The 27,464-nt window shown below is 36.5% G+C and overlaps 2 protein-coding genes across 4 annotated transcripts in view; both read right to left on the reverse strand.

The window, feature by feature from the left end:
• Positions 1 to 27,139, reverse strand: part of C4H1orf116 (chromosome 4 C1orf116 homolog) — a 37,443-nt gene extending 10,304 nt beyond the window's left edge. Inside the window, exon 1 of one of the 3 annotated variants that reach the window (XM_074309018.1) lies at positions 27,121 to 27,139. The gene's annotated coding sequence lies outside the window, so the exon portion shown is untranslated. The other 2 variants (XM_074309019.1, XM_074309017.1) reach the window with 2 other exon arrangements.
• YOD1 (YOD1 deubiquitinase) lies at positions 18,757 to 27,447 on the reverse strand. The gene is made up of 2 exons (XM_074309027.1): positions 27,121 to 27,447; positions 18,757 to 25,422 (listed from the first exon to the last, which is right to left on the reverse strand). The coding sequence occupies exons 1-2, from the start codon at positions 27,326 to 27,328 to the stop codon at positions 24,716 to 24,718; spliced, it is 915 nt and encodes a 304-aa protein (XP_074165128.1). The 5' UTR covers positions 27,329 to 27,447; the 3' UTR covers positions 18,757 to 24,715.
• Positions 27,448 to 27,464: the final 17 nt, after the last annotated feature.

Here is a 27,464-nt window from a genome sequence, read left to right on the forward strand (position 1 = left end):
AGCCCTTCATGTATATGAAGATAGCTATCAATCAGTCTTACTCCACATACTCCTCAAAAATCTTCCTTCTCAGGGCATAAAAAAGAAAAGGTTTTGTTACTTTAATTGCATTTACTGTGATTCATTTCTTCCTATCAGAAAGCTTGACGTAAATTCCTTTTGTTACAAATCAAAAGTCCAAAATAAAAAATACAAGGAACAAAATTTTGATTGAGAATGTAATTCTAAGCCAAAGCAACAGGAATAAGGGAATAGGAAAGAAAAATGCTGCTAAATAAGAGTCTGCTAAGTTTAAAGAATATGTATAAGATAGACCACATCTTTTGCACTGCCCTTGCCTTTGGAGCTTCAGTAGATTTTAAACACAAACTTTTTGCTTGTGTTGCTCCATCCCTTATTTTCACTTTGCCCAACAGACACTAATTGTGTGACTCTGAGTGGTTTTCCTCATCAGTGGAGCAGAAATAATAGCATCTACCTCATAGGGTTGCCATGAGAACTAAAGACATTTAACGTGCATAAAAAACACTTTTCAAACCTCAAAGCACCATATAAATGTGAACTATTATCATCATTATTATTGTATTAGAGCTAATATGGCACCTTTCTTTTCAAAGGAATTCCTTTCACATAGGCAAATAATGAAGGGAACTTTGAGAGGACTGAGCTAAAAACAGAGGTTAAATGATCTCTTCAATGTCATACAGCCACATTGGAGACGGGATTGGGGTAACTCCCAGTTCAGTGCTTTAACTCCTGACTATAATGGACTAAAGGACATAAAATACCATACCTATTAGTTCTCTTTTCCAGCACCCACCGAAATCCTTAGTAAATTTCCCAGCAAAATAGATTCTACTTGAAAGCTCAGGACTTGCAAGAGGGGAGGGTATGTCTGTGAAGTTCAGTTGCCAGTGCCAAAGTCAAGTTTGGGCTAAGCAAAGTGAGTCAGCCTACAAGTCATACAGAGCTGGTAAGCACAAGGCCCTGTCCTGCCTGAGAGGAGGTATTCCAAGAGGTGGGGCAGGGTGGGGTGAAGAGCACTAGGCTAGGCATCTCTTTGGCACACGAGGTTCCTGGACTTGTCAGGGTGGGGGCACAGGGCGGGCAGACCTCAGGTATCAACGAAAAAGTCCAAGGCTAATACTGCACTGAGGAGGAGTTGAAACTGGAATGGAAAGGTGTCAACATGGATCACCACCTGGAGAATTCGTCAAGCTGGCAGCCATGTGGTTTAGGGAAATAGGAACATGAAAGGAGCAGCAGGAGGAGATGGCATTCAGCAGCAAAGCTGGCCACACCTTTGAGACACAAAAGTTAAACATGAAGCTAAAAAGCCCCCTACCCTTTCCCAAAAATCAAGTCAGCCTCCCCCACGGAAAGGATTTTAAACTCATTGTCAAAGCTGTCAGTGTTCCTTTCTCTCTTCTAATGACCTAGTATGTACTTAGATGTTTATATAATGAATCTCCCTTATCCCTTTACCCATAGGATATAAGCATTTAGAGGAAAAAAGTTGGTTCATTTTGGTTTTTGTATCACTAGCACAGTGCTTTTCATATACATTTGTTGTTGTTCAGGCATTTTTCAGTTGTGTACTCTTTTGACCCCCTTTAGGGTTTTCCTGGTAGAAATGTGAGCAGTTTTCTCATTTGACAAATGAGAAATATGAGCGTTTTTTCACATCTCATTTGACAAATGAGAAAATTGAGTCAAACGGGTTAAGTGACTTGGCCAGGGTCACACAGCTAGTGAGTGTCTGAAGCTGTATTTGAACCCAGGGAAAGAAGTCTTCCTGACCTAGACCCAACACTGTATCCTCTGTGTTCCCTAGCTGCCCTTTCATATATAGGAGTATATACTTAATAAAAGCATGTTGAATTATTTTTAAACAAAAAGCATAATTAAATATGGTGGTATTTGGAGTGGGACTTAAGAGATCATCTATGCAATCCCTTTACTCTATATAGAAACTAATGTGAACTCAAGATGAATGAACTAAGTGTTCTATTCAAGATATCACAGGTAGTGAGGAAATCTGACTCCAAATCTAAGACTTTTCACTATAATGGACTGTCTCTAGAAAAGTACTTATTGTAAGCACTTAGTAAATGCCTGTGGAGAAAATTCCAAGATGTCCACTCTAACATCTCCTCAACTGAACTGTCAGGAGGTTCTTACTAGTTAGAAACCTGGATCCTTCCTGATAGCAAGATTATCTTTCCCTGGGTTCAAATACAGCTTCAGACACTCACTAGCTGTGTGACCCTGGCCAAGTCACTTAACCCGTTTGACTCAATTTTCTCATTTGTCTTAGGTCTTTTGGAATATATTAAATAAAGGTGGTTCAGTGGACAGAGTACCAGGCCTGAAGTCATCAAGAATAACAATAATAACACTTTAAGCTGTTGTCCCTGGGGACAAGTCACTTCATTCAGTTTGCCTCAGTTTTTTCATCTGTCAAAGGAACTGGAGAAGGAAATGAGAACTATTCCAGTGTCTTTGTCAAGAAAACCAGGAAAAATGGAGTCACAAAGAGCCAGACATGACTAAACAAGTGAACAACAACAACACAAATAAATAAATAAAACAGAACAAATGTAGCTCAGTGGATTGAGTAACTAGCTACACTTGGTCTCAAAATCTTTTATAGTGGCAACATAAGCAGTGTAGAGCAGGCTTATGAAGTTAAGAGCAGCAGCATTATTCCATCTTGAGCAAGTCACATTTCTTCATTTTACAGATATGGAAACTGAGGCACAAAGAACTGGCTAGGCTAGATGACCTCCTAATGTCTCTTCCATTGTAACATTTAATAATTGTGTGACTTTGGTTACTTATTAGTATTTGACAGCATTCCTTAAATTAAGATTGAGGATTTCTAGGGAGAAATCTACAACAATATATGAAAGATTAAAAGGTCTTTTCAACTATTCCTCCACTACCCCCATTTTGAGCATGACACAAACCCAGACAGAGGGCCTTCTCTCATCAGATACAAAAAGCACTACACTAAGGTCATTTAATCAATCAATATGCATTTATTAAGTGGTTATTATGTATCAGACATTATGCTAAATATTGGGGTTACAAATAAGAATAAAAAGATAAAAGGTGGAGGGCATCTAAGTGGTTCAGTGGATTGAGCACCAGCCCTAAAGTCAGGGCAAGTCACATAACTCCAATTACTTCAGCAAAAGAAAAAAAAATGTGTATATATATATATATATATATATATATATGTTTATATATATAATTATGAGGGATGGGAAAGGCTTCCTATAGAAGGTACAATTTTAGATGAAACTTGAACAAATCAAGGAAAGCCAGGAAACAATGAATGCAGAAGAAGGGCATGCCCAACATGAGGGACATCCAGTGAAAATGCTGGAGTGGAAGATGCAGTATCTTATATTGAGGACAGGATTCATTGTTTCTATTTTGTCCCCTAAAATTTAATCAGTTGGGGTCAACTCGAAGCTTCCACAGAGGTACCTTTCTCAAAATTGACCTTTTCTCAATATTTCCTTTGTTGGTGCCATACCAGTGATGTCAAAAACCCTCAGACAAAAAAAAAGTCCCCTCTGCTTTTAGAGTCCCAATCCTGGGAAAGATCCATGAATACAACCTGGTCTCAGTTCCTTGCCTCAAGTCAAATTTACATCTATGGAGGGGGAAGGGGGTTCTCAAAAAGCAAACCAGAAGATTACCAAGTAACCACTTTCACTGAGGTCATATTCTTTCCCTTACTCCCAATGTTCCACATCTGCCAAAAGGATGAACTTAAACCTGATTGAACTAAGGTCTTTCTAATCAATCCTCCTCCATTCCTGTGACATTGAGAAGGCTTCCTCTTTCCCCTCTGACCTATCTTGGCTGAGGTGCCATATTTCTGCTGGAAGGATTTATAATCCTGAAACTAGGGGATTGGCTCACAGGAATTCTCGAAACTGGAGGCATTCTTGCTTGATAAGGGGCTCAAGAAACAGTTTAAACACTTCTAATGAAAAAAATCTCAAGTTGAGCAAGCAGGTGGTAGTTTTAATCTCTTAATGTCCTGGTTGACTTAGAGAGGAGCAAGTTTTTGTTTTGTTTTAGTTTGCTTTGCTTTTGTTTTTGATATTTGGAGTGGAGTGTTGGGGTTGGGGTCTGACTGTACCTATGATTTCATATATAGAACACCTGGTGAGGATGAGGAACTTCTTCTACCAAAAAGGCACACATGCTTTCTCTTTAGCTTATGGCTATAGAGAGCTGTCTAGAATATGAAAGGCTGACTTGCCCAGGGTCAAGCTGCCAGCATGTGGCAGCAGCTGATCTTGAACCCAGAAATTCCTGACCCTGAGACTAGCACTCTGTCAACCACTAGGCTGTATTGCTTATAGGGTTAAAAGCTCTATAGAATCTGTAACCATCTCAAAGGAACATTAAATATTAACCACTGTACTTGTACCTGCCAAGGCTTAAGGGAGAGTCAATAAATATTTGGCATGTGGAACACAGATATCTCAAGAAGGGAATGGAGAAATGGCTCCATTCCAGTCCCAGGACTTTAGAGGACAGAAGCTCTTCATCCTTCTCATTCCTTTTCTCATGGCTGCCTTCAAATTCCATTTAAATTCCTGCCTTTTTCAGGAAGCCCTCTTTGCTTCCAGAAAAATACTGATTCATTGACTTTTCTATAATATACTATATAACCATGGTATTAGCTATTCATCAACTTCCTCTTCACCACCACCACAACCTTATCCTCCTAATTTAACTCCAAGAGACAAGACACTCTCCCAGTCATCAAGAACAGCTTTCTAGGTACTCAAATGTCTCTATTATTCTATTTTCTGTTTCCCAGAAATGGGCTCCAGGGAAGGAAATTTTGTATAGCCCAAATAATCAGGGAAAGGGTGAATATATACTTGTGTTTGATTATGCATTTGAGTGTGTAGGTTTGTGTGTTTAAGCAAAGTCATAACCTACATTTAAAATCCATGGGAGAGGAGAAGAAGGGGGAGGAAGAGGATAGGCAGAGAGAGCAGGAGGGATTTCTTGTTAGATAGAGACACCTTTGTCAGACACTACACATTGTTATTGTTTGTGATCAGTCTCCTGCCAAGTATGAAGGGTAATTCAAGGGTGGAACCTTACAGGCAGGTGAATGAGTAGGGGCTACCTGCCCAGGGTGGTGAGAGCGTACAATGGAACTGAAGGGAGTGTCCAAGGCACAATCACCTTAAAAGCCCAAGGTTGTTGTCTCCCCATACCCCCTGATGACAGACACCTAGAGAAGCAAGGGAACTTTTATAACATACATGCTACACAATTGGAGACCTCAGCCTTTAAATCCAGCTTTGTATATTGAAATGTTTTGCACATAACTTCTAGCTAGAAAATTGAGAATAGATGAATAGACAGAAAGACAAATAAAAAAATCAAACCTGGCTGAGCCTGGCTGAGCTTCTACCTCAAATACCACCCTACTGCAGCTGCCAGAGTAATACTTTGTCCCCTCCCCTCCCAAAGAGCTTCAGGGTCCTAGGGATCCAGTAAGTTTCTATCTTATCATTATCTTAGACTGCTGAGCCAAAGCACTGAACCTGAACAAGTCTAGATTTGCATTTATGGGAAGGGGTGACAGTCATTACATTTTTTTTTTCCCCCCAGAGTTCCTTCTCAGGCTAGTACATTCTACTACTACCAGAGTGCTAGTACACTCTACTACCACTCCCAAATCAATGTATACCCTCACTACAAACTCACATGCCACTTACAGTACCCAAAGAGCTTCAGATCTGAACCACACCCACTTACATGCACACACTCATCTCTCCGGCACCTCTTGTTAAAATAAACATGACCCCAGAAAGTGAGAAAGAAGGAGTAGAACCCCGAGTTAAATATCTTTCACGGTTTACCCTAGAGGGGATACTTCTGTCTGTGAGAAGAATAAAGATTCTTTTTCATGATCACTGTCTTATTTTAACTGCTCATAAAATGAAGTTTCAATACCTGCTCATTGCAACTTTTACAAAAAGTTTGCTTGTTTCACCTAAGCCCTGACACAGAAACAATCAGAAGGTATACGGCCTGCCCCAGATCCCCAAAACAAGTCTTAGTGTTTAGGAATAAGCATCCTACCCCAATTCCAGGCCCCAAATTCAGAAAAATAAGGCAGAGAACCTTTGACTTCCCATTCTGAGTCTGTCTAGTAAAAAGAGACACGAGGAATTTAGAAGCCCAGACTTCCCACACCTATAAAGCCTCTTCTAGCAACTGAGTAAACAAGAATTCATTAGTGATAAACTCACCTTTACTGGGTGGAAGGGCTAAAGAGTAGAAAAGAATAGAATAGCCCTTTTATCCCAAAGGGCAAAGATGGAGACAGAGAATAATTTCCCTGCCTCCTACAGTTTCCTTCTCCTTTTTGACCTCTTCCTGACTTACCTGGACAGGTAAATACTTCATCTGTCCTGCCTTACTCCACCCCGCCTCTGACTTTTAGCCAATCCCAATCTCTCCTTCCAAGTTCTCATTCCAGCTGTTTCCCTGGGGAGGGCAAGAGAAGGATGAAGGCAGGGCGGGCTTTCACAGGATTGACCAATCATCTCATTACCAAACCCTTTTCAAAACCAATTAGGGAACTCTTGGAAGAAGAAAGGCTAGAAGGAGGAGCACCATTAGACTGATAATTGTAGCACTAAACTGAGTGCAAGGGAAATTGCCTTTATTTAAAAGGGAGCTTGATTGTTGATAAGTTATCTGTTATTTACTCATCTTCCCATCTGTAATGGAGAAAAGGTGAAAAGAGGTAATTTGGGCAACCTCTTCTTCCACACTAAAGACTACAATTTCATCTGGTACTGTGGGCATTGCAGTAGTACGAATTTTCCCTACTAGGCATTTTCCCCTGCATCTCCAACCTCTTCCCTCTCACCTCCCTTTCCCCAATCCACACTTAGCTCAGAGATGCCTTAATTTTTTCCTCCCCCAGGATCTCAGCATTCTAATTTATTGTCAAGGTTTATCCCCTTGTTTTCATCTCAAGATCCCTAGACATCACTTTCCATATTCACTCCCTTTACTCCAGTTTGCAATAATGAGGCAACCTTTCTCACCAAGGCCAACTTTCCCCCTCCTCTAGTTTTCTTGTCTTTATCCCCTATTTTCAAACTTTCCCTATTTTCCTCTTCCCTGCTGACCACAAACAAACCCAAGTCCCACCTCACTATTCTAAAAAACAAAAAAACAACCTTTATTAAACCCTATCAAGTTATCTTTCTGTATTTCCCTTCCCAGAAAAACCTATGTGAACTCACTTTCTAAACCTTTGTAATCTGGCTTCTGACATTAACATTCATCTGAAACAAATGTGTCCAATGTCACTTATTTGTCATATTGTTACTCAACTGCCAAATTGATGGTCTCTTCTTAGTTCACTAAACACTCCTTTCTCTTCCCTGAGGGTTGATTACTATTATTATTATTATTTTCTTGTTCTTATACCTATCTGACTACCCCTCATTCTACTTTGTTGGCTATTACACATTTCATGCCCCTCTATATGTGCAATGTTCCCCCAAGATCTTGTATATAGCCTTCTCTTTCCATTCTCTCTGGTGAGAGGATTTATCAGTTTTCATGAATTTAATGATTACAACTGGGCAGATGACTCCCAAATCTATAACTTTAGCACAAGTCTCTTTTTTATTAAAGCTTTTTATTTTCAAAACATGCACGAATAATTTTTTCAATATTGACCCTTACAAAACCTTGTCTTTCACATTTTCCCCTCCTTCCCCCCGCCCCCTTTTCTAGATGGCAAGTAATCCATTATATGTTAAACATGTTAAAATATGTGTTAAATCCAATATATGTATACATATTCATACATAATCTTGCTGTGCAAGAAAAATCTGACCAAAAAGGAAAAAATGAAAAGAAAGAAAACAAAATGCAACAAACAACAACAAAAAGAATGAAAATGCTACATTGTGTTCCATATTCAGTTCCCACAGTCCTCTCTCTGGATGTGGATGGCTCTTTTCATCACAAGATCATTGGAACTGGCCTCAATCATCTTATTGTTGGAAAGAGTCACATCCACCAGAATTGATCATCATATAATCTTGTTGTTGCTGTGTATAACAATCTCCTGGTCCTGCTCATTTCACTCAGCATCAGTTCATGTAAGTCTTTCCAGGCCTCTCTAAAATCATCCTGTTTAGCACTAGTCTCTACCCTGAACTCCATTTCCATAAAACCAACTGAATGTCCCATAACTGTGTCAAACTCCTCATGTTTAGAACAGAACTTGTTATTATGCCCTCCAATTCTGCTACTCTTCTGCATTTTTTTATTTATGTTAAGGGGACCAGCATCCCCAATTTACAATCTCACTGTTATCCTCACCTCTTCATTCTCACCTCACTTGGCCAGTTACTTCCACACCTCCTCTGGCATCTGTTACCTTCTCAGATCCCCCATCACTTCTTGTCTCAACTATTGCAGTGGCCTTCTGATTCTCCAGCACCGTCTCCCACTCCAATACAGCATCCTCCACACAGCTGCCAGTATATATTTTTCTTAAGTATAGATCTGACCACAGTCTCTCCTACTTAATAAACTCTAGGTCCTTCCTCTTGCCTCATGATCAAATAAATATAAGCTTCTCTTTCTGACCTTTAAAGGTTTTGTGTGTGTTTGTGTATGTGTGTGTGTTGTGTAACAAAATACAAAATCTCTCCTCACTTCTATAGCACAGAATACTTTTTCAATATGCATCTCAAAGAAGTGTTCTACATACACCTCATCTTGATCTACCTCAATTGCTAGTGCTTTTCCTCCCCAAACAACCTCATAATGCACACACACACACACACACACACACACACACACACACACACACACACACACACACACATATATACTGTTTCCTCCTATAAAATTTAGACTCCTTGGGGCAGATTCATTTTGGCTTCATATCCTTATCACTTAACACAGTGCCTAGCACATAGTACAGAAAGTGCTTAATATGTGCTTATTGATAGACTTTGCCCAAAGTTGAGACCTTGAATTAGACTCTTTGTTTAGTTAAGAGTCATCCCTATCCCCATTCCTTCCCCTAAAGTGAATGAAAGCTAACTCCTCCTCCTCCAAGAGATTCAAAGGATCATAGCATTAGAGCTACAAGAGATCAAGAAGTTATCTAATCAACCTGTAATTTTGCAGGTTAGTAAACTAAGACCCATAGAGGTTCAAAGTGACTTGTCCAAGATTATACTTCTAATGACAGAAGTAAGATTTGAACACAGGTCCTCTGATTACAGAATACCTGCTCTAATAGATTGAAAATATTCATGAGAAGGTGTCTATGGCTTTGAATTACCTTATTTATCTGCATAGGTCTCTAGACATGGATGGGTCTAAGGGGAGAGAGCAGTTCGAGCACCTTATTATTTGGATCCCTTTTAGGCATCTATGGTTTGTAGCAATGAATAGAATGGATAAAAGCAAAGTGGGCTGGCAACCAGTTTAGCAACTCACTTGTCTCCTATTGTGGATTAATTCTTGGCATCAGAATAAACCAGTCTAGGGGAGCCAGAAAACTTACCCATCCAGCTCTGGGACTTGAAGTCTACTGTTCCCAGGAATGTGGGAGCCATAAAATGTTCCTTTAAGTTTGTAAGTCACACTTGCCAGATTATCCAAAGGCTGATTCAACCTGGCTGTAGGTTAGTAGATTTAGAGTTGGGAAGGACCTTAGAGGTCATTTAACCAAGCAACTTCTGTAAACAAGAAAATTGAGGTTTTTATAAAAGAAGAAACTTTTGGAAAAATGAAACGATTTGGCCAAGAATTGCACATGCCATAAGTGATAAAGCTGAGTTCCTGATTCCAAATCCAAAACTTTTTCTACTCTAACACTGTCTTTTGCTTCTTTTCCTCCTATTTTTTGTTTGCTTTGTACCATTTACTCCTTGTTTCTTCCTAAAAGTACTCCTTTGCTGTTTCATCATGGCATGCAGGAGACCTTTGTATCTTGAAAAGCTTGTCTATGAACCATGAGCTCTGGCTTTGTTGATGGCTCATTGGATCCATGGATGATGGACCTGTTATCTAACTATTAGTGAAGCATACCCATACCTCACTAGTACTAGTCAGAGAATCTCATTCATTAACAGGTTAGTCTCAGGGTGACAAAATTTTCAATCCCAGAAACTTTTAATACAATCTACATGGAGGGGTTTCAGGCTTTCTTAGTGGAGAGAATATACATATTAATCAAATCATTGATCATTAAGGGGAAATATGGTGTGTAGAGGTGGTAAACTTGAAGCCAGAGGATCTCATACAACCTATAAAACTCCTAAGTATGGCACAAATCAAATCAAAATACAATTTGAAAATTTTTAACAAAACAAATAAAAATATAACATGGGTAATGTGAATTTATGGTTTTCTTATTCAATATGTGAGAGGCAGTGATATTTGAATTTGAAGTATAGTGGATTAGGTGCTACATTTGGAATTAAGAAACTTGGGTTTAAATACTATCTAAGATATTATGTGTGTGACCATGGAAAAATTACTCAGTTTCTCAGATTTTTAATTTCCATGCATATAAAATAGGAAGAAAAATACTTTTCCAGAGTTTTTGTAAGGAAAGTGCTTTGCAGATCTTAAAGGGCTATATAAATGTGAGTTATCAGTGGAGAACATGTCAAAGTATCCCCTGGATGTTGGGAAGTCAGGGAACTCAAACCAATATATTTTAGGGATTGTGGATGAATTGAAACCAGTGGAATCCAGAAACAACTACTAGATTTTATTATAGCCACAAGAGTTATATTTATCCCATATCCAGTCCTTGACAGATGGAAGTTTTATCTCCTTTCTATGTGGTGAAGGGTCAGTGATGTGGCCAAAGGAATTAGGATGAATGAGTAAAGAGGAGGAGTACTCATGGGGTGATGTATGTACGTGCTTTCAAAAGTATCTGGACAATAAAAATGACTGAGCACTTGAGATATTCTTCCTGATGAGGATTCCTAAGACATAGTAACTATGATGTCATAATACCAACGAAACAGGAAGGGCATTTCCAACCCAGACATTGATTGAAACTCTTTAATGGCTATAACATCCTCAGAACTGAAGTGGATCTAGCTCTTCATTGGTTTGTGTGTGTGTGTATGTGTGTAATAAGCAACCCTTGCTGAATAACAAATTGAGTTAAACATTAACTGAAGTGATAGGTCTAGTTCCTATGTATTAAGAAGTGAGGTAATCTCAAAGGGTAGATGAGGCCATTCATTCCATAAAATCTGCTAACATTAAAAATAATATTATGGCTCCATCTAGTGACCTAGATTTTCCATTCTTCCCCCCCCCCCCATTTTGTCAACTAGATTGACTTGCTAATTTTTTGTAACATATAGAAGTATGAAATATGCTCCATTATAATATTATCTATTAAAAATGAGAACTATGATGACAGTGTTGCAAAAGCCCATCTATTTAACATCAATATTCTTTCAGCAACCTTATATGATAATGAATGATAATAAAGCAAAACCTCAGAAGAATGAAAAATAGAGATATATAGAGCAATGGGGAAATCCAGGTGGTGTAGTGTGGATGGCATCAAGCCTGGAGTCAGGAAGACCTGAGTTCAAATTCAGCCTCAGACATAGCTGTATCACCCTGGACAAGTCACTTAATCTCTGTCTGTCTTGATCCCCTAAAGAAGGAAATGGCAAACTACTATCTTTGCACACAAAATTCCAAATAGGGTCATGGAGTGTCAGACACAACTGAACAACATTTACAACAAAGAACAATGCAAAAAGGAAAGTTGACATAAGTAGGCTGCTAAATATTTTAACATTACTATTTATGTGAAAAGTGTTGTTGATATACACACAAACTACTTCAGAAAATATAATCTATATTTGAAGACTGTCATCCTATTCTTCTTGGAACACTTAGAAAGCTGGTTATATCTCTCTCTTGTCTTTTTTCATTGCTATGACCCCGTTCTACCTTTTGGTGATTTAAATTAGTTGACACAAATGACAATTTTAGCTTCTCTTAGAGATACTTTATCTCCCAATTCAGGGCTTTTTACTGGTTAAGCCTATGACTGGAACTCTCTTCCTTCCCATCTCTCTCCTAACTTTACTGGATTTCTTGAAGTATCAGTTAAATATCCTTTCTACATGAAGGTTGTTAGTCCTTCATAATGCCTTCCCTTTGAGATTACTTCCAATTTATTTGCTATAGCTTTTTTTGTACATAGCTTGTTTTGTATCTAATTTGCATGTTGTCTTCTCTACTATACTGAGTTCCTTGAGAAAAGGGATTGGTTTTTGGTTTTGCCTTTCATTCTATCTCTGACACAGCACAGTGACTGGCATATATGGTAACTGATTAATTAATATTGGCTTGACAATTTGGCTTGAAGCTAATGATCAGAAGTTCCTCCCTCTCTTCCATAAGGACATCAAATTATTAAACTCTTATGATACCTAATGTCTGAACCAAAATGCCATATATATGGTCCCTCCATTACTCACACTCAATTAACATCCCATATATCTCTCTAGTTTTTCAGAGGATCCAACTATTTCCTAAATGACTTAAGAAACACTAAGAAAGATTGTTAGCACTACTGTCTATCTACCCAGGTTACTTATACCTTCGGAAGCTAATACTTAATGTGCAACAAGAAAATGGTATTTACACACATATATTGTATCTAGGTTATATTGTAACACATGTAAAATGTATGGGATTACCTGTCATTGGGGGGAGGGAGTGGAGGGAGGGAGGGGATAATTTGGAAAAATGAATACAAAATAAAAAAAAAAGAAAGAAACACTAAGAAAGGAAACATTTATGGCTTTAGCCAGGAAAGATGTAAAAGTTGTCTTTCTTTATAAGTATTCTTTGTTTTATAAATATAGAAGCATTCCAATAATCCAGCTAACAGTTTTGAGAGTCTCAAATTACTTTGATGCTTCCAACTTTATAGGCAATATATTTTCTTTTTAAAAAAATATACCTTCTTCATTGTTTAAATTTAGACTCCATTATTTTACTTGATAAGAGTGCTATAATATCTTTGGAATGGAAGGCTACAGTGACATATAAGCAGTAAAGTGAATAATCAATTTAAAAATTGGTCGAGGCTATACTCACACATTTGGGTCATTAAGCATATTTGAACCCTGATTGGAACCTCTTCCCTTGCCTACAGTAATAAGCAATTATGGCATAATAGAAACAGCACTGAAAATTTAGGGCCAGTTTCCTTGTTTGTTTGATCAAGGTATTGGACATTCTAATCTTTATAGTTCCTCCTAGTTCTAAATCTAGGACAGTAATATTTTTATGTGCCTTATAATGCCAATGTAATTGAGCTATTTTAATATAAAATATAGGTGAGGCACATAGTTGGCTAGCAACAATAGAAACACGTCTAACTAGTCAGAAAATTTGTAAATTGTACCTATTCAATTTCAAATAGTAAAATCATATTGGGAAAGAAGTTAGAGAACTAGTTTCTCTTCTCACTAAAGAAATCGGTTCTAGAATATTCATAAAAGGTTGTAATTGAGCCTGTGTTTGAGTCCTTACAGTTATCTATAATTGTATATAACTCTTTATCTCACAGGAAGATTGTCTATTTCATTGGTGGTAATTTTATTTATTAGAAGGTTCTTTGTTTAGCTGAAATTAGCCTCCTTGTAACTTCCAGAATAAGTCTATTACCACGCAACAGTTCTTTATGGATATATTACTTTCAATATGGGAGGAGAGATGTTAGTTTTGGAAATGACATATATATGTATATATACATTCATATATATATATACAAATTTAAATGTGTATATGTGTTTGTGTATGTTTGCATCTCTAGACCTGAGTTCAAATCTTTTTGCTCTTTATAACCTATGTGACCTCACTTAATGATTCTTAGAGTCTCAGTTTCCATATCTTTAAAATATAAGTGCTAGACCAGCTGACTTCTTATGGTCTTATCTAAAACATTATCTCTGATTCTGTGACTATTTTATTAAATTGCTTGCTCAGCAAAGAGCTTCTGAAGTCATTTCCCTACTGGCCCCCCCCAAAAAATGTTAAGGATAATCACTTCATAGTTTACCCCCACCAAAACTGGACAAAAAGTTCTTATTAATAATTGAATCATTTTTAGTTGCTAATAATATGCAAGAACTCTGTGCTGAAATGCTTTGACCACTTATTAGGGAATGACTTTTGGCTTGCTATATTTCTGCTAGTTGTCAAAACATCTCGAGTCTAAATCTTTATTTGAGAAATATATTTTTTTCTCAGTTGGCCACTTCCCTTTTTTATCCTACATCTATTAATTTTGTTTGTGCAAATGCCATGCAATTTCATGTAATCAAAACTATTTATTATGGTTTTTGTAATCGTCTCAACGGTTGTTTGGTTAAAAAAAATGTATCTCCTCTACCCCACATCCATCAAATTGGTAAAGTTGACCAAAAGGAAAAATAACAAATGTTGGAAAAACTGAAAGAAAACAGGTATGAATGCATTGTGGGTGGAGTTATGACTTGGTCTAAGCAATTCTAGAAAGCTATGTCATATTGTGATAAAAAACTAGAAATCAAGGGGTTCCTATTATGCTTGGTAGATGAATGTAATTAAATACTGTTGAATAGGAGAAACAACAAAAGGGATAGTTTCAGAGAAACCTGGGAGAGTTGTATGAATTTATGTAGTATGAATTCACCAAGAGAATGTTTTTGCTGTTATAATAATAATAAAATTATTAAAACAAACATCTTTGGAAGACAAATACTCTGATAAATGCAATGATCAATTATGATTCCAGAGGACCTGTGATGAAGGATGCTACCTATCTCCTGACAGAGATGGATTCAAGATTTAGAATGAAATACACACTTTTGGACATAATATGAAAATTTGCTTTGCTGGACTATACATATTGATTACAAAGATGTTGTCCTTGTGTTTTGTTCTGTTTTGTTCTCCCCCTCCCCCAAGGGAAAATGAAAAGAAGGAAAAAAAATAATGTTTAGCTAAAAAATGTAATTGAAAAAAATTTAAATGATTTCCTACTTGTCTGATAAAAGTATACAATCTGTCTCCTATTTTATATGATATTTAATATTTGGTTATGTATTCATTTTGGATTTATTATGAAATATGATATAAAGTGTTGGTCTAAGCTTAATCTCTTCCAGACTATTTTACAGTTTTCCCAGAAATTCTCATCAAATAAGGAGTACCTTCCTAAATAATTTATCTTTTCATCCTTCTTGAACATTGGTTATTGAATTTCACAATTTCTCATTCTCCTTTATCTGAGTCTCTTCCATTATTTATCAAGTAAATGATTGGTACTTTGTAATATGGTTTGTGATTTGGAAATGCTGTTTTTCAGTTCATTGCTACTTTTAAAAATAATTCTTTTCATATTCTAGATCTTTTGCTTTTCAAAATTTAGTTTATGATTTTATTGAGTTCTATAAAGTATCCTTGTGGTAGTTTAATAAGCTTCACGTAAAACTGTAACAGTACTACTTGTAACTGTAACAAACTACCTTTGATAGTAGTCATTTTAATTATATTGGCACCGCCCTAACTAACATGGGTATTGAATATTCCTGTAAGGGTTTAAGTGGGTCTTTGTTTCTTTAGGGACAGCTAAGTGGTTCAGTGAATAAAGGGCCAGGTCTGGAGTCAGGAAAACTCATCTTCCTGAATTCAAATCTGGCCTTAGACACCTACTAACTGTGAGACCTTGTGGAAGTCATTTAACCATTTGCCTGGGCTCCTCATTTGTAAATTGAGCTGGAGAAGGCAATGGGAAACCACTATCTTTGTCAAGAAAACCCCAAATAGGCCATGAAGAGTCAGATACAACTAAACAATAAATTGTTTCTTTAAGGATTGTTTTGTAATTTATACAAGTATGACTTGTATTGCCACATATTTTGTGCATTTTGTAGTTATCTTGATTGGGATTTCCTTTTGGATTTTGTTGTGTTATAGAAATGTTGATTTTGTGGGTTTATTTTGTGGTCTGCAACTTCGCTGTAGCTATTTTCTAAAGTTTTTTTTGCTGATTCCCTAGGACTTTCTAAATAAATCATCATGCCATCATGAAATAAGGATAGTTTTATTTCCTCTTTGACTACTTTTATACTTTTAACATCCTTCTTTTGTATTATTGCTATAAATGAACATTTCTAGAATTAAATAAAATATTAGCAGAGAGTGGGTATTCTCATTTATTCCTGTGATTATTGGGAAACTTGTAGTGTATCCCCATAGGGTGCTTATTTTTGACTTTAGATACCTTTTGTGGTGTTAAAAAGTACACCTTTACATTTTGTGATTGCTGTGTTTTGTCAAAGGTTATTTTTTTCATGTATTGAGATGATCATGGATTTGAATATTTTTGTTACTGTTGATTTCATTACGTTTAACAATCATCTTTGAGTAAATTCTATTAGTCATAAGGAACGATTTGTTGAATAAATTGATGTAGTTCATTTGATTAAAAAAAAAACCTTCAGAAATTCTTGGTGCTTCTTTCACTCAAATCATCAGTTAACTTGGTATGATAAAAACAAAATAAACAAAACCACACAAACCTACAGGTCTCAATGGATGTTTATGAAAAGCCCCCAAACCTTTCTTTAGGTTCGGAAAGTGTCTATTCATCTTTTGTTTTCTTAAGGAACACATTTATTATCTCTTCTCTCATTGGACTGGATAAAGCAATTATGGGTGGTAAAAGGGCCAAAAGGGACTCCTACTATCATTTAGCCTAGCACCTTCATTTTATAAATGCAAAAGATAACGTTTAGGAAAGTGATGTTACTTATCTAAGTCCTCATGGGTTAGTAACAGAAAGGTTATATCCTGGAAAAAGGAGAAGAAATATAGACAGTTGGAAAAAGCTGCTATTTGCTATGAAGTAGATACAGAAATCTCAGGTTTCAAAGAGCCTCAGAGGCCATAGAATCCCCTCTATGACATGGCCAATAAGGGGTTATCCAGTCTTTCTCAGAAGAAACAAAGTAAAAGGGAACCACTAGCTTCTGAGGCAAACTTTTCATTCAATGTTTAGATAACCCTAATTGTTAAGAAAATTTTCCTTTTATCATGCCAAAACCTGTTTCTCATCAATGCCTACTAGTTACTATTAATTCTGCTGTCACCTGGTAAAACAAATTTAATCCCTTCAATAGACATTTTAATGCTTAAAGATACATAAAATGTTATGCTCAATTCTTCTGCAGGTTCCATATTTTTTTAAAAACCAAAATCTTCTCCAGTGCCCTCATCATCATGATCACAGTCCTCTGAATCCCTGGTTTTACAAATGTGACCCCCAAATCAGAAATATGGTACTCTAGGCAGTCTGATCAAGAGAGGTACATCAAGACCATTAAATTCTTGGTTTTGGATGCCAATGCTCTTATATAACATAACCTAAAATCACATTAACTTTTTTCATTCATTGCTAACTTCATTCTGAGCTGTGGCATTCTTGATATTCACTATACTTATTGTGCCATATCTTTGCAAGCATACTGTTGACTGTCCTTGCTTATATTATTTATACATGTCTTTTCTTTTTAATAATATTTTATTTTTTCTCAATTACATGTCAAGACAATTTTTAAGCATTCATTTTTACAATACTTTGAGTTCCAAATTTTTCTCTATTCCCTTTCCTCTTCTGATAATGGTTAGCAATTTGATAGAGGATATAAACATATGTCTTTTCAAAATAAAAGTTGGGGGAGTAATTTTTGCATCCAGAGTATACATGTAAATCTACTGGGCAGTTACTACTCAACAAAATTGCTTCCCTTTATATCTTCAGAATTGCACTCTTGAGAGCTTCTCATTCCTCTTGGGCTAGATTCACCCAAAGAATTTTAGTGGAATCTTTCCTGTATTAGGCTATGGACTCTGAAGCATAATATACCAAAACATGGAGTGCATTTCAGAATATCTATAGGTTTTCCTCTCTTTCATTAACATAAATTCCAAAAACTGAATGTTCAGTTTTTTTTAAGGTTCCCATCTTTTTGTCTATATTGCTTTGGAAATCACAGGTCTATGCCCTATTCTCTATCCCTATGACAACTTTATAATTATTGAGGTAGGAAGAGATGGATTAATCAATCTATCTGTAAATGAGAACATTAAGGTGGGCCAATTCCTGATTAAGTCTAATGTTCAGAACCAGTATAAAATTAGTTGACTATCTTCCCATGTAACAACCAAATGTTTTCATCTTCAGACTGATTCACGTCCCTGTGCTTTCATGACATTTTAGACCTATAAGTTTCTTAAAGAAACAAGAAATCAGTAGTCCCCATCCCTCCATGATCACTTTCAGATGACAAAATATTAAGAGTGACCAAAGTGTCAAATGCCCTCTAGTTTTAAATAAAAGAGAAAGAAGTCAGGAAAACAGTTACTCAAAATTCCACCAGATAAATACATTTTGGTAGAATACATACAATTCATAGGTAAAAGCTATGGTATATTGACTTTTGATTAAAAGAAAACCAAATAAACAAACAAACAAAAAAACCCCAAAACCAAACAGAAAACCAGATTGTTGGTTTAGGTGAAGCAGCTGTATGGTAACAAAAAAAAAAAAAAAAAAAAAAAAAAAAATTAATAAAACACTTTTTAAATTGACAAACACTCCAATTCAGATTGTTTAATTTATTCTTTCATAACAAGTCACTACATACATACATACATACAGCTTTCAGTTATTAAAATCATACAAGTTGATAAATAAAATCAAAGCATTTTGGCAACATCAAAATTACATAAAGGTTATATGATGATACAAGACATTTTCCTGGTAGCAGCATATTAAAGATCTTTGTGGTGAAAACAACCTGAATTAGCCAAGTCAAAACAAGAGACAAAATTATCGATCTTCCAAAGGAAAATAATTTTAATCTAAGAAAATTCAAGCATACAAAATTGACTCCTGGTTTAAATTTTTCTACTACTCTTTTAGGTCATGTTCTAAAGTAGTGGCATGTAGCAATCTTTCCTAGCCAATTCCATCCATTTTGTTTCTTAAGCCTCCACTTCTACCAGCTCTAATCTGAAAGCTATATGACAGGAAATGTACATATTTGACTATTTATTTTTGGTAAATACTGTTTCCTAAGTATATTTCCTAACAAGAGTCAAGGCTGAATTAAATTACTAGAAAAATTACCCTTCTCCTTCCTTCAAAGTCACCATTATACTTTAGCTAAATATATGGAATTTCCTATAAGATACTATATGGCACAGAAGTAAATTAGAAAAATAATAAGATTTGGGCTACTTTTATGGAGCTCATGAGCTACAAAATAAAATGCATATGCTGTACCCATTATAAAGTTTCATATAATATTAAAAGAAATACTATATCCTAAGATTTCCTTAAATTTAACTTGGTATTGGAAGCTATAGCCTATTATTCCTATCACTCAACTGTATGTCTTTACCTTTCCTTAACCCATATATGGTATGATTTTGCCTTTTGAAAAAGGGAAGAAACATAAAAAGCCATCATGATAAATACTCAGATGTAATTTTATGCTTTAACTGAAAATTTTTCCACATATGAATCTTTTTCTTTCTTTTTTCTTTTTAAACTAGAAACCAACCACTGACAGAATTGAGTAGTACCACCCAAAAGTTATTGCTCTCCTGATGGCCTGAAATACTAGCATTATTTGATAAGTATTAGGAATTCATTTATCCCAGACCAGATTTTCTTTTGTTTTGATAGCACTCATCTTTGTCTTTCTCCAATGACTCCTTCTAAAAAAATTGCTAGAATAAGCTAAGCTTTAAATTTACATTAAGATCTTAATTAGCACCCACACAAATAACAATCAATGCAATATTTTAAAAATTAAATGCTGATGATATGGTAAACAAAAACAGTGAGACCTTGTTTATTAAGAGGAGGGGAAAATCTTTTTAACAAATGTGTTGTTTAACCTACTAAAATTTGTGTGTAAGGGATAAAGAGCAATCCTCTAAGCTAGGAGGACTCCAGTTTAATTCTTTCCTGACATACTGATTATGTGACCTTGGACAAGTTATTAAACTTAAGCTCCTAGAATGCTTTAGAACCATAAATTAGAGATTCATTGATAAAGAAAAGCAATTCCTTACATTGATGAAATCAAAGTCCTAGACAAAAATAAATACATAAATAAACTCCAACAACTAAAAAGTCCTAAATCCTGCTTCACAATCAAGAGATCTGCAAGCTTTGTAAACTGGATGCTTAAAAATTATTGCCAAAGTACTATTTGCAGCAATTAGATAATTCAGCATCTCATTCTCTATCTTTAACTTCAAGTCCCAAATTTCATAGCTTATTCAAATTAATATTTGCTTCTCTTTTATTATTAGGTATTAAAAGACACAACATCTAATAAATAAAATGAAACTTTCAAGTTCATTAATACCCGAATCCCTCCCTCCCGTATCCCCTCACACAAAAGACCTTATTACTTAGATTTAAAAAAAGAATAAAGATTTTAATAACCCATTCTCTTTAGAACAGATGCCTCAGCTGTCTGCACTGCAAGAATAAATTTGAATACTGTACTGTAAAAAGATACATGAACAATCACATTATAGTAGTGTATTAAGAAACATTTTGAATGCTAGGGCACAGCATGCTCCTAATTGCTACTGAAATGGAATGTTAACACAATAATAGAATGTTGAATTACTGAAATACAATAGGTACAATTGGTAGGATAAAAGAGCTAATTATCAGTAGCTCAACACATACATTTATTGGTTTTAGTAAGGATCTTGGAGGGTGCTATATATAACATGTAAACTTTGTTTAACAAGTCTTAAAGTGCTGCAAATAATTACCAGGTGTAATTCTCAATATATGAAAACTGCTCATGAAGGCCACATGATTAGTTATAAAAAATTTCTCATCTCACTTCAACTTGTATCTTTCCTCATTATGATTAATTAGAAGGATTTAAAAAAAAGTTTAGTGCAGCCATGCAGTAAATTTAAGGAAAACTTTGAAATAAACATGCTAGCCAGGTGAACTTGTCAAATCTCATATTCCAGGCTCTACAAAACATGAAGGACAGTTATTATGTATAGTGAGGTATACATAAACATATTGAAGGCATACAAAGTGAGACAGCTGGGTTACATGGAAAGAACAATGAATTTGGAATCAAGATTTTGGAGTTTGAATCAAGTCTTTACTACTTGCTACATGTGTGACCTTTATAAGGTTAAAAAGCCTTTTAATTCTTATCTGTAAAATGAGGGAGTTGGACTAAGTGATATCTAAGATTGCCTTTGAACATTAAATGCTCTGATCTCTATGATCCTTTGAGAGAAAGTAATGTCACTTGCTCCCTAGAAAAAGGGCAGGTGACTGCCTGTTGCAAGGTTTTGGGCCCCCAGTGGGCTCCTATCACAGAGATATACAGCCATACTGATTTTCACCAAAGCCATTAAGCTGAAATCAGTGAAAAGAAAATTCTAAATCAAGGCAACATGAATTAAAATTTCAATACTATCCTTCCAATAACTCTAATTTTTCACTGAGGAAGAAATCATTTCTCCAGGAATCAAGTAGTATCCTAACAGGGGTTAATACTAATTATCATCTTCAAATAATATTAGACAATAATTTTGACAAAATTGTGATAATGAAAGAGTAACATCAAGGCAGAACTGTAGCTAATCACTGGAGTCAAAAGCAAAGTAAATGAGGATAGTTATTCCCTCCAAGCTTCTAATGCTAAAGGCCTTCTAATTCAATCTGGAAATTGAGTGAATGGGGCAATGCTGTTGAGTTCAAGTGCAAACATAACAGAACAAAATTTCTTCTAAATTCCTTTAAAGTAGCTAAATCAAAAGATTTTCAAGGTTTTCCAACACTCAAGTTTATTCAGACTAAGAGGTCAATTTAGTCAAGTATCAGAATACTCACAAAATTTAAAATTTAAAATACTATACAAGCTTGATTTTAGAGCAAAAATTTAGGGACTTAAAATTTATATTATTAGAAGTGGTATGAAGTAGAAATAGTACTTCATCATGAATTTTCTAGATATGCGATGCCACTCAAGTCACAACAGTGTTAATTTTGGCAAATGATTAACAATGAAAACCCTAACAATTCTGAGTATCAGTCCCCAATTTATATGATTGGATAGCCTAAACAGGAGATTTAAAAGTTCAAAATATGAAAGCAAAGTTCCCTGAATAAATATTTGACACTTGGTATGAAAAAAGTAATAACATGTAAACAAAACCACTTGAATTTAATTTCTGTGCAATATCAGCAAGAAATTCTTTTGCTTTCCATTTTGTTAATATAATCTATTGTCCATATAATACAGAATCAAAATTCAGAGTGACTGGAATTTATACTAAGGCAGAGCATCAACCTGTCTCAGGCTAAATTTAAAAGGTCTTGAGGCAAATGCATTAGGCCTGACATCTGATCTCATCAGAGAGCAAATAGTACGGTTTCTGACAAAACTGATGCACAATTGTATAAGAAACCTCAATTTGAAGAATGAATGTTGATGATATAATTCTAAATTCCTTGGTTACAACAACATTTATTACTCTAATCAGGTTTCTTAGACAACTAAAATGAAATTGAGAAATAATCATCAACACAAGTAGGAAGACAAACAGGTGTAAGTTTCACACCATTTTCACTTACAAACACTATAATTCACCAGTGCTGTTTTTGTTTTTAAGGCTCAGTAAAACAAAAAAAAAAAAAAAACACTTTTAAGACTTACTACTCTTAAGAGCAACTTATACCTTGAAAAGAGTTATGCAAACAAAAGGTACTCAATTATTAAGAGAATTCAAGCACACTTTGTTAATTATTCCTCAAATAAAGTTTAACTTTTCCTAAATTTCCCACTAAAATGTAAGCACTATTGGAACAGGAGTGCCTAACACAGTATTTTGCACATATTAGATGCTTAAATGTTTGTTAAATTGTTCACAATGTCAACTTTAAACCTTCACCCTAAGAACTTAAAAAGTATTTCTCTAATCCATAAGATTAACCCAAAAAATGTGCTTAAAATATTAGTTAAAATATTCAATTAGTTTGTCAGACCCTCAACTACACCCAAATAGATCAAGATTATTACGACAAGAACTTCAAAAACATTAAACCTCAGGAGGTTTTGTTATATTCGTTTTAACATCCCTGATCATAAGTAGAATTATGAAAGAGGTAGTAAACAACTTTACCTAGGAGATCTTATATGGAAGTGCTGTTTCTGAGAGGGTGCCTATCTGATTTAGTCCAACAAGCAAAAGGGTACACAACTAATGTGGAGAACAAGGAAAACTCTAAGATAGCCCAGTAAGACAAGAATTTGGTAATATTTTTATGTTTCAGAGAGAAGAGTACTTTTTTTCCCTCCAAAACAACCTAATCACCATCACTCTAAGTACCTTAAGATTGTTCAAAGGGCAAAATGAGAAATAAGATGGAAATTTTAAAATTCTTGTCTGCAGAAATTAGACCTGGCTTAAGGACATCATTTTTTAGTGGTGATAAGGCTAGCAATAATTCAACATTTGTAGGCCTATATGTTTAATATGAAAACAAAAACTACTTAAGTGAGGAATAATCATCACAATAAGAATTCAAACTTTACCAGGTCACTACAGCTTAAAAAAAATTCAAAAGATATAGTATGAATAAAAAGCAGAATTTAAACACACACACACAAGATAAAAAACAAACCAAACATCTTTTGCAAAAGTTTGAGTACTCAAATTTCAAAGAAATTCAATTAAAAGAATGTTGGTTTTTTTTTTTTTAAGCTATGCTTAATTTAAAAATCTTATCCAATAAATTATTAGCTAATAAAAATTAAGTTAAAACAAGAATACTGGTCTTTTAAAGCTTCGGTCAGCTCCTTCACCATAGTTCTGAATTTAGGCACCTTATCCTCTACATTCTACTTTTATATACTATAAATCTTAAACAGGGCACTATTAAATGCAGTATTTGCGATAACACTCATAGGAAGTAGTTACCATCCCTGTAGAAACTGCTTGTGTAAAGTATTTATACCTTGTACCTGCATGCAAGTATTTGCATGAAAAATCTAACTTTCAGCATAAAATCAGGTTGACCACCCTGCACATCATTTAAGGAATTGTTCCATAACTGGAGTCATAATTTAGAAATGAGTTTTATGTTTTCAAAACTCCGTGTTATTCAAAGGTCTAAGCTGCTCTAGACACTGTTATGTGTATATGCAGTGGTGTCACATGAAGCCTTCCACATTACCCCTAAATGTGCCAGGTGTATTCTTCCATCAGTTAATGCTGCTCAGTGCTAGCTTGTATAAATAACTCTCTTCAGGCTAGTGTCAGGGCACCACTTACTGTCACACCTGGCAGGAAGAGAGCATGTATCACCACTGTAGACACAGATCTGTAAACTTGCACACTAATTTTAATCTTAACAAGGAATTCTAGTGTCTTCATTGTCTTAAGTAAAAAGGGTGTTTCAAGCATTATGTCCTTTTGTCTTTTAGGTTCACAGAGAGCTTATTGGAAAACCCAGAACCTTCTGGATGACTGAGGTAGTAGACAATGCCTCCTCCTGCATAGATCACACCTCTCCAAAGTTGGTATGGCCAGTCTCCTTGGCATGTTCCCTTGCTTCTGCTTGTCCAGTTAACCCCTTTTGGCACACCATGCATCTCAGGGTGAATCGGTTTACATCAGTAAACTGCCTCTTTTTTCTAGCTTCATCTGCCAATTCCAATGCTTGTGCAAGAACAATGTCATCATTGGAGGAAAAGATGGTCAAAGGAGGGCTGTCTGGGTCAGGGAAGTTTCGCTGAAGTGGATCATAGTGGATGCCATCATAAATTAGTAGTACCCTTTTGGGGTAACCAGCATCTTCCCCAAAGCGGTCAATTCTGACTGTCTGAGTGTCCACTACACAAATTTCGCATTGATAAAACTTTGACAAAATGGATATTTCAATAGCCCCTCCCCAAGTGTCATCCCTTCTAATCCAGTCACAGTACTCTTGATTTGTTTTTCCCAATAATGCCTCACAGTAGAATTCTGGATCACTTGCTACTATTTCTGCTATAAGATTTCGCATCTCAGGGGCACAAGCTGGATCTAAAACTCCCCCTTCTACTACATAGTACACACTGGTGAAAAGGCAGGAGTTATCTGCTGGGACCACAGTTCTGGTAAGCACAGGCAAAACTTCCCTGAATGAAGTATGAGCACCATGTTTTGTAACTGCAGAAGATGAAGTCTTATGCTTGGTTTTGTCCTCTTCAATGATCAGGGTATCACCTGTTAAAAATAAAGCACATCCAGAACTACAGAGGAATGTTTAGATGAAATATGGCTGACTAGCCAGTCTGTAAATTACAAATAGGAATTAAAGCATGTTCCTGATAAAACAGTTATGTAAAAAGCAGCTAACAAGCATTCATTCCTTTCTGTAGCTTCTTTAACTTTGTTTTGTTTTAATTTATATTGTCTCCCAACTTAACCAGGGGAATCTGATTGCAACTCTACACCATTCATGGCTTAAATACTCTTATCTAAAAGCAAAAAGTTTCTGACAGGATCTACAATTTCATTAGTGGGTGAGGCAACTAGGTGGCAAAGTTGATAAAGCATCTGGCTTAGAGTCAAGAAAACCAGAATTCAAATTCAGCCTCAGACTACTTCTAGTCTGTGACTAGTCACAGTGACTCCATTTTGCCTCAGTTTCTTCATCTGTAAAACGGGGATAACAATAGCACTCTAATTTCCACAGTTTTTGTGAAGTTCAAATGATTTAATAATTGTACGTACAGCTCCTGACACAATATTATATAAATATTAGTTATCATTTTGTATTACCTCAGTGGATGCAGATTAACAACTCCTCTGAAATTCAAGAGTTATTCTACAGGAGTTGCTGCAACCAAAAATTTTGCCAGCCTGAATTCAACTTAGATATAAATATGCCTTTCCAAATTGAGTGGTCCTCACAACTACAAGTCAGTTAGTCTATTCTGGGGGCAACATTCAAAACCTTTCCAGCCTGCTAAAACCTGTCAGAAACTGTATTTCGATAACAGACTTTTTAAGAATCTTTGATGAGGTAGCAGAGTAGGAAGCCTCTAAGGTCCCTTCTAAGTCAGAATCTGTTATTCTACAACTTACTTAAAATTAAATTAAATTTAATATTAAAAAAACAGGAAAGCAAAAAAAAAAAAAAGTATATATTCTTAATGTAGGCCACTAGGGGGTGCGTAGAAAAGCAAGATATGGACCACTCTGTTTATATTTATAGAGTTTTTGACAGCCCAGCGATAAGGTGCTAATTAGAGAAGTTGCTCTTCAAGTTTCAGTTGTCAACAGAAATAATTGCTCCCAGTTAGAGCGGAAGAAGGCTATTTAATAGAGGGTTAAAAGGCTTTTATATTTAAACTTAGAATAACCTAGCGCTCTTAAGTTTGGATTTAGAAAATGACTTAAAATTTGGACTTTTTTTGGCAGAGGGAAGCACTCGCTCTCTCAACCAGCCCTCTCCTCCCCCTGCCCATCTTCCCGTTTCTGGGGTGGGAGTCACAAACTGGCCAGGAGAGGGAGAACTTGGGGACCCTGTCCACGAAATGCTCCATTGAAGAACAAGGGAGCAGCAAGAAGCTGATCCAGCCCGCACAATTCTGGGGAGGAAAGAATGAATGGGTGCGCTCCCGCGGCCGCCAACGTTCAGTGGGCAGCTCGGAGGGGATGGGCAGTTCTGCTCGGCGTCCGTGGAACACCTGGTCGAGCCCTCAGCTTCCTTACCTGTCAAATGGGCCACATGCATCCCGCAGGCCGCACTAGAGACAGCCGCGGGTCCTGGGGAGCATCCCCGGTTCTCTCTCGAGCTCGGGGCCTGGGACAGCCCAGGTGTCCCCGCGCCCCGGCCCGCCAGGACGCCGAGCCCCATCCTCCCCACTCCCTCCTCCCCTATGGGGAACCCCAGCGGCCCACAGCCCGGCCCCTTACCCGACTGGATGGGAAGGTCCCCCAGCACGGTCTCCCCGTTGCTGAGGTCCAGGCACTCGGGAGGAAAGCCGACGAGGATCCGCTGCCCGCCGGGGGCGATCCCGGTAAGGGCGGCTATTTGACCCTCGAGCTCCCGCACGCGGGACCGGCTCGAGAGGCCCTGCAGGATGTGGGTGCCATTCTTGGCCTTGCAGCGGAGCCGCCACATCGCGCCTACCCGCCCGCCGGACACCTCCCGGGGCCTGCCTGGGACACCGCCGGAGGGAGGGAGACGCCGCCGCCGGGGCAACCGGCCGGCGGATGGAAACTAAAATGGTCGCCCCCTGGCCGGGATAAACATCGCG

This window comes from Sminthopsis crassicaudata, chromosome 4 (genome assembly GCF_048593235.1).
Source record: "Sminthopsis crassicaudata isolate SCR6 chromosome 4, ASM4859323v1, whole genome shotgun sequence".
Lineage (NCBI taxonomy): Eukaryota > Metazoa > Chordata > Mammalia > Dasyuromorphia > Dasyuridae > Sminthopsis > Sminthopsis crassicaudata.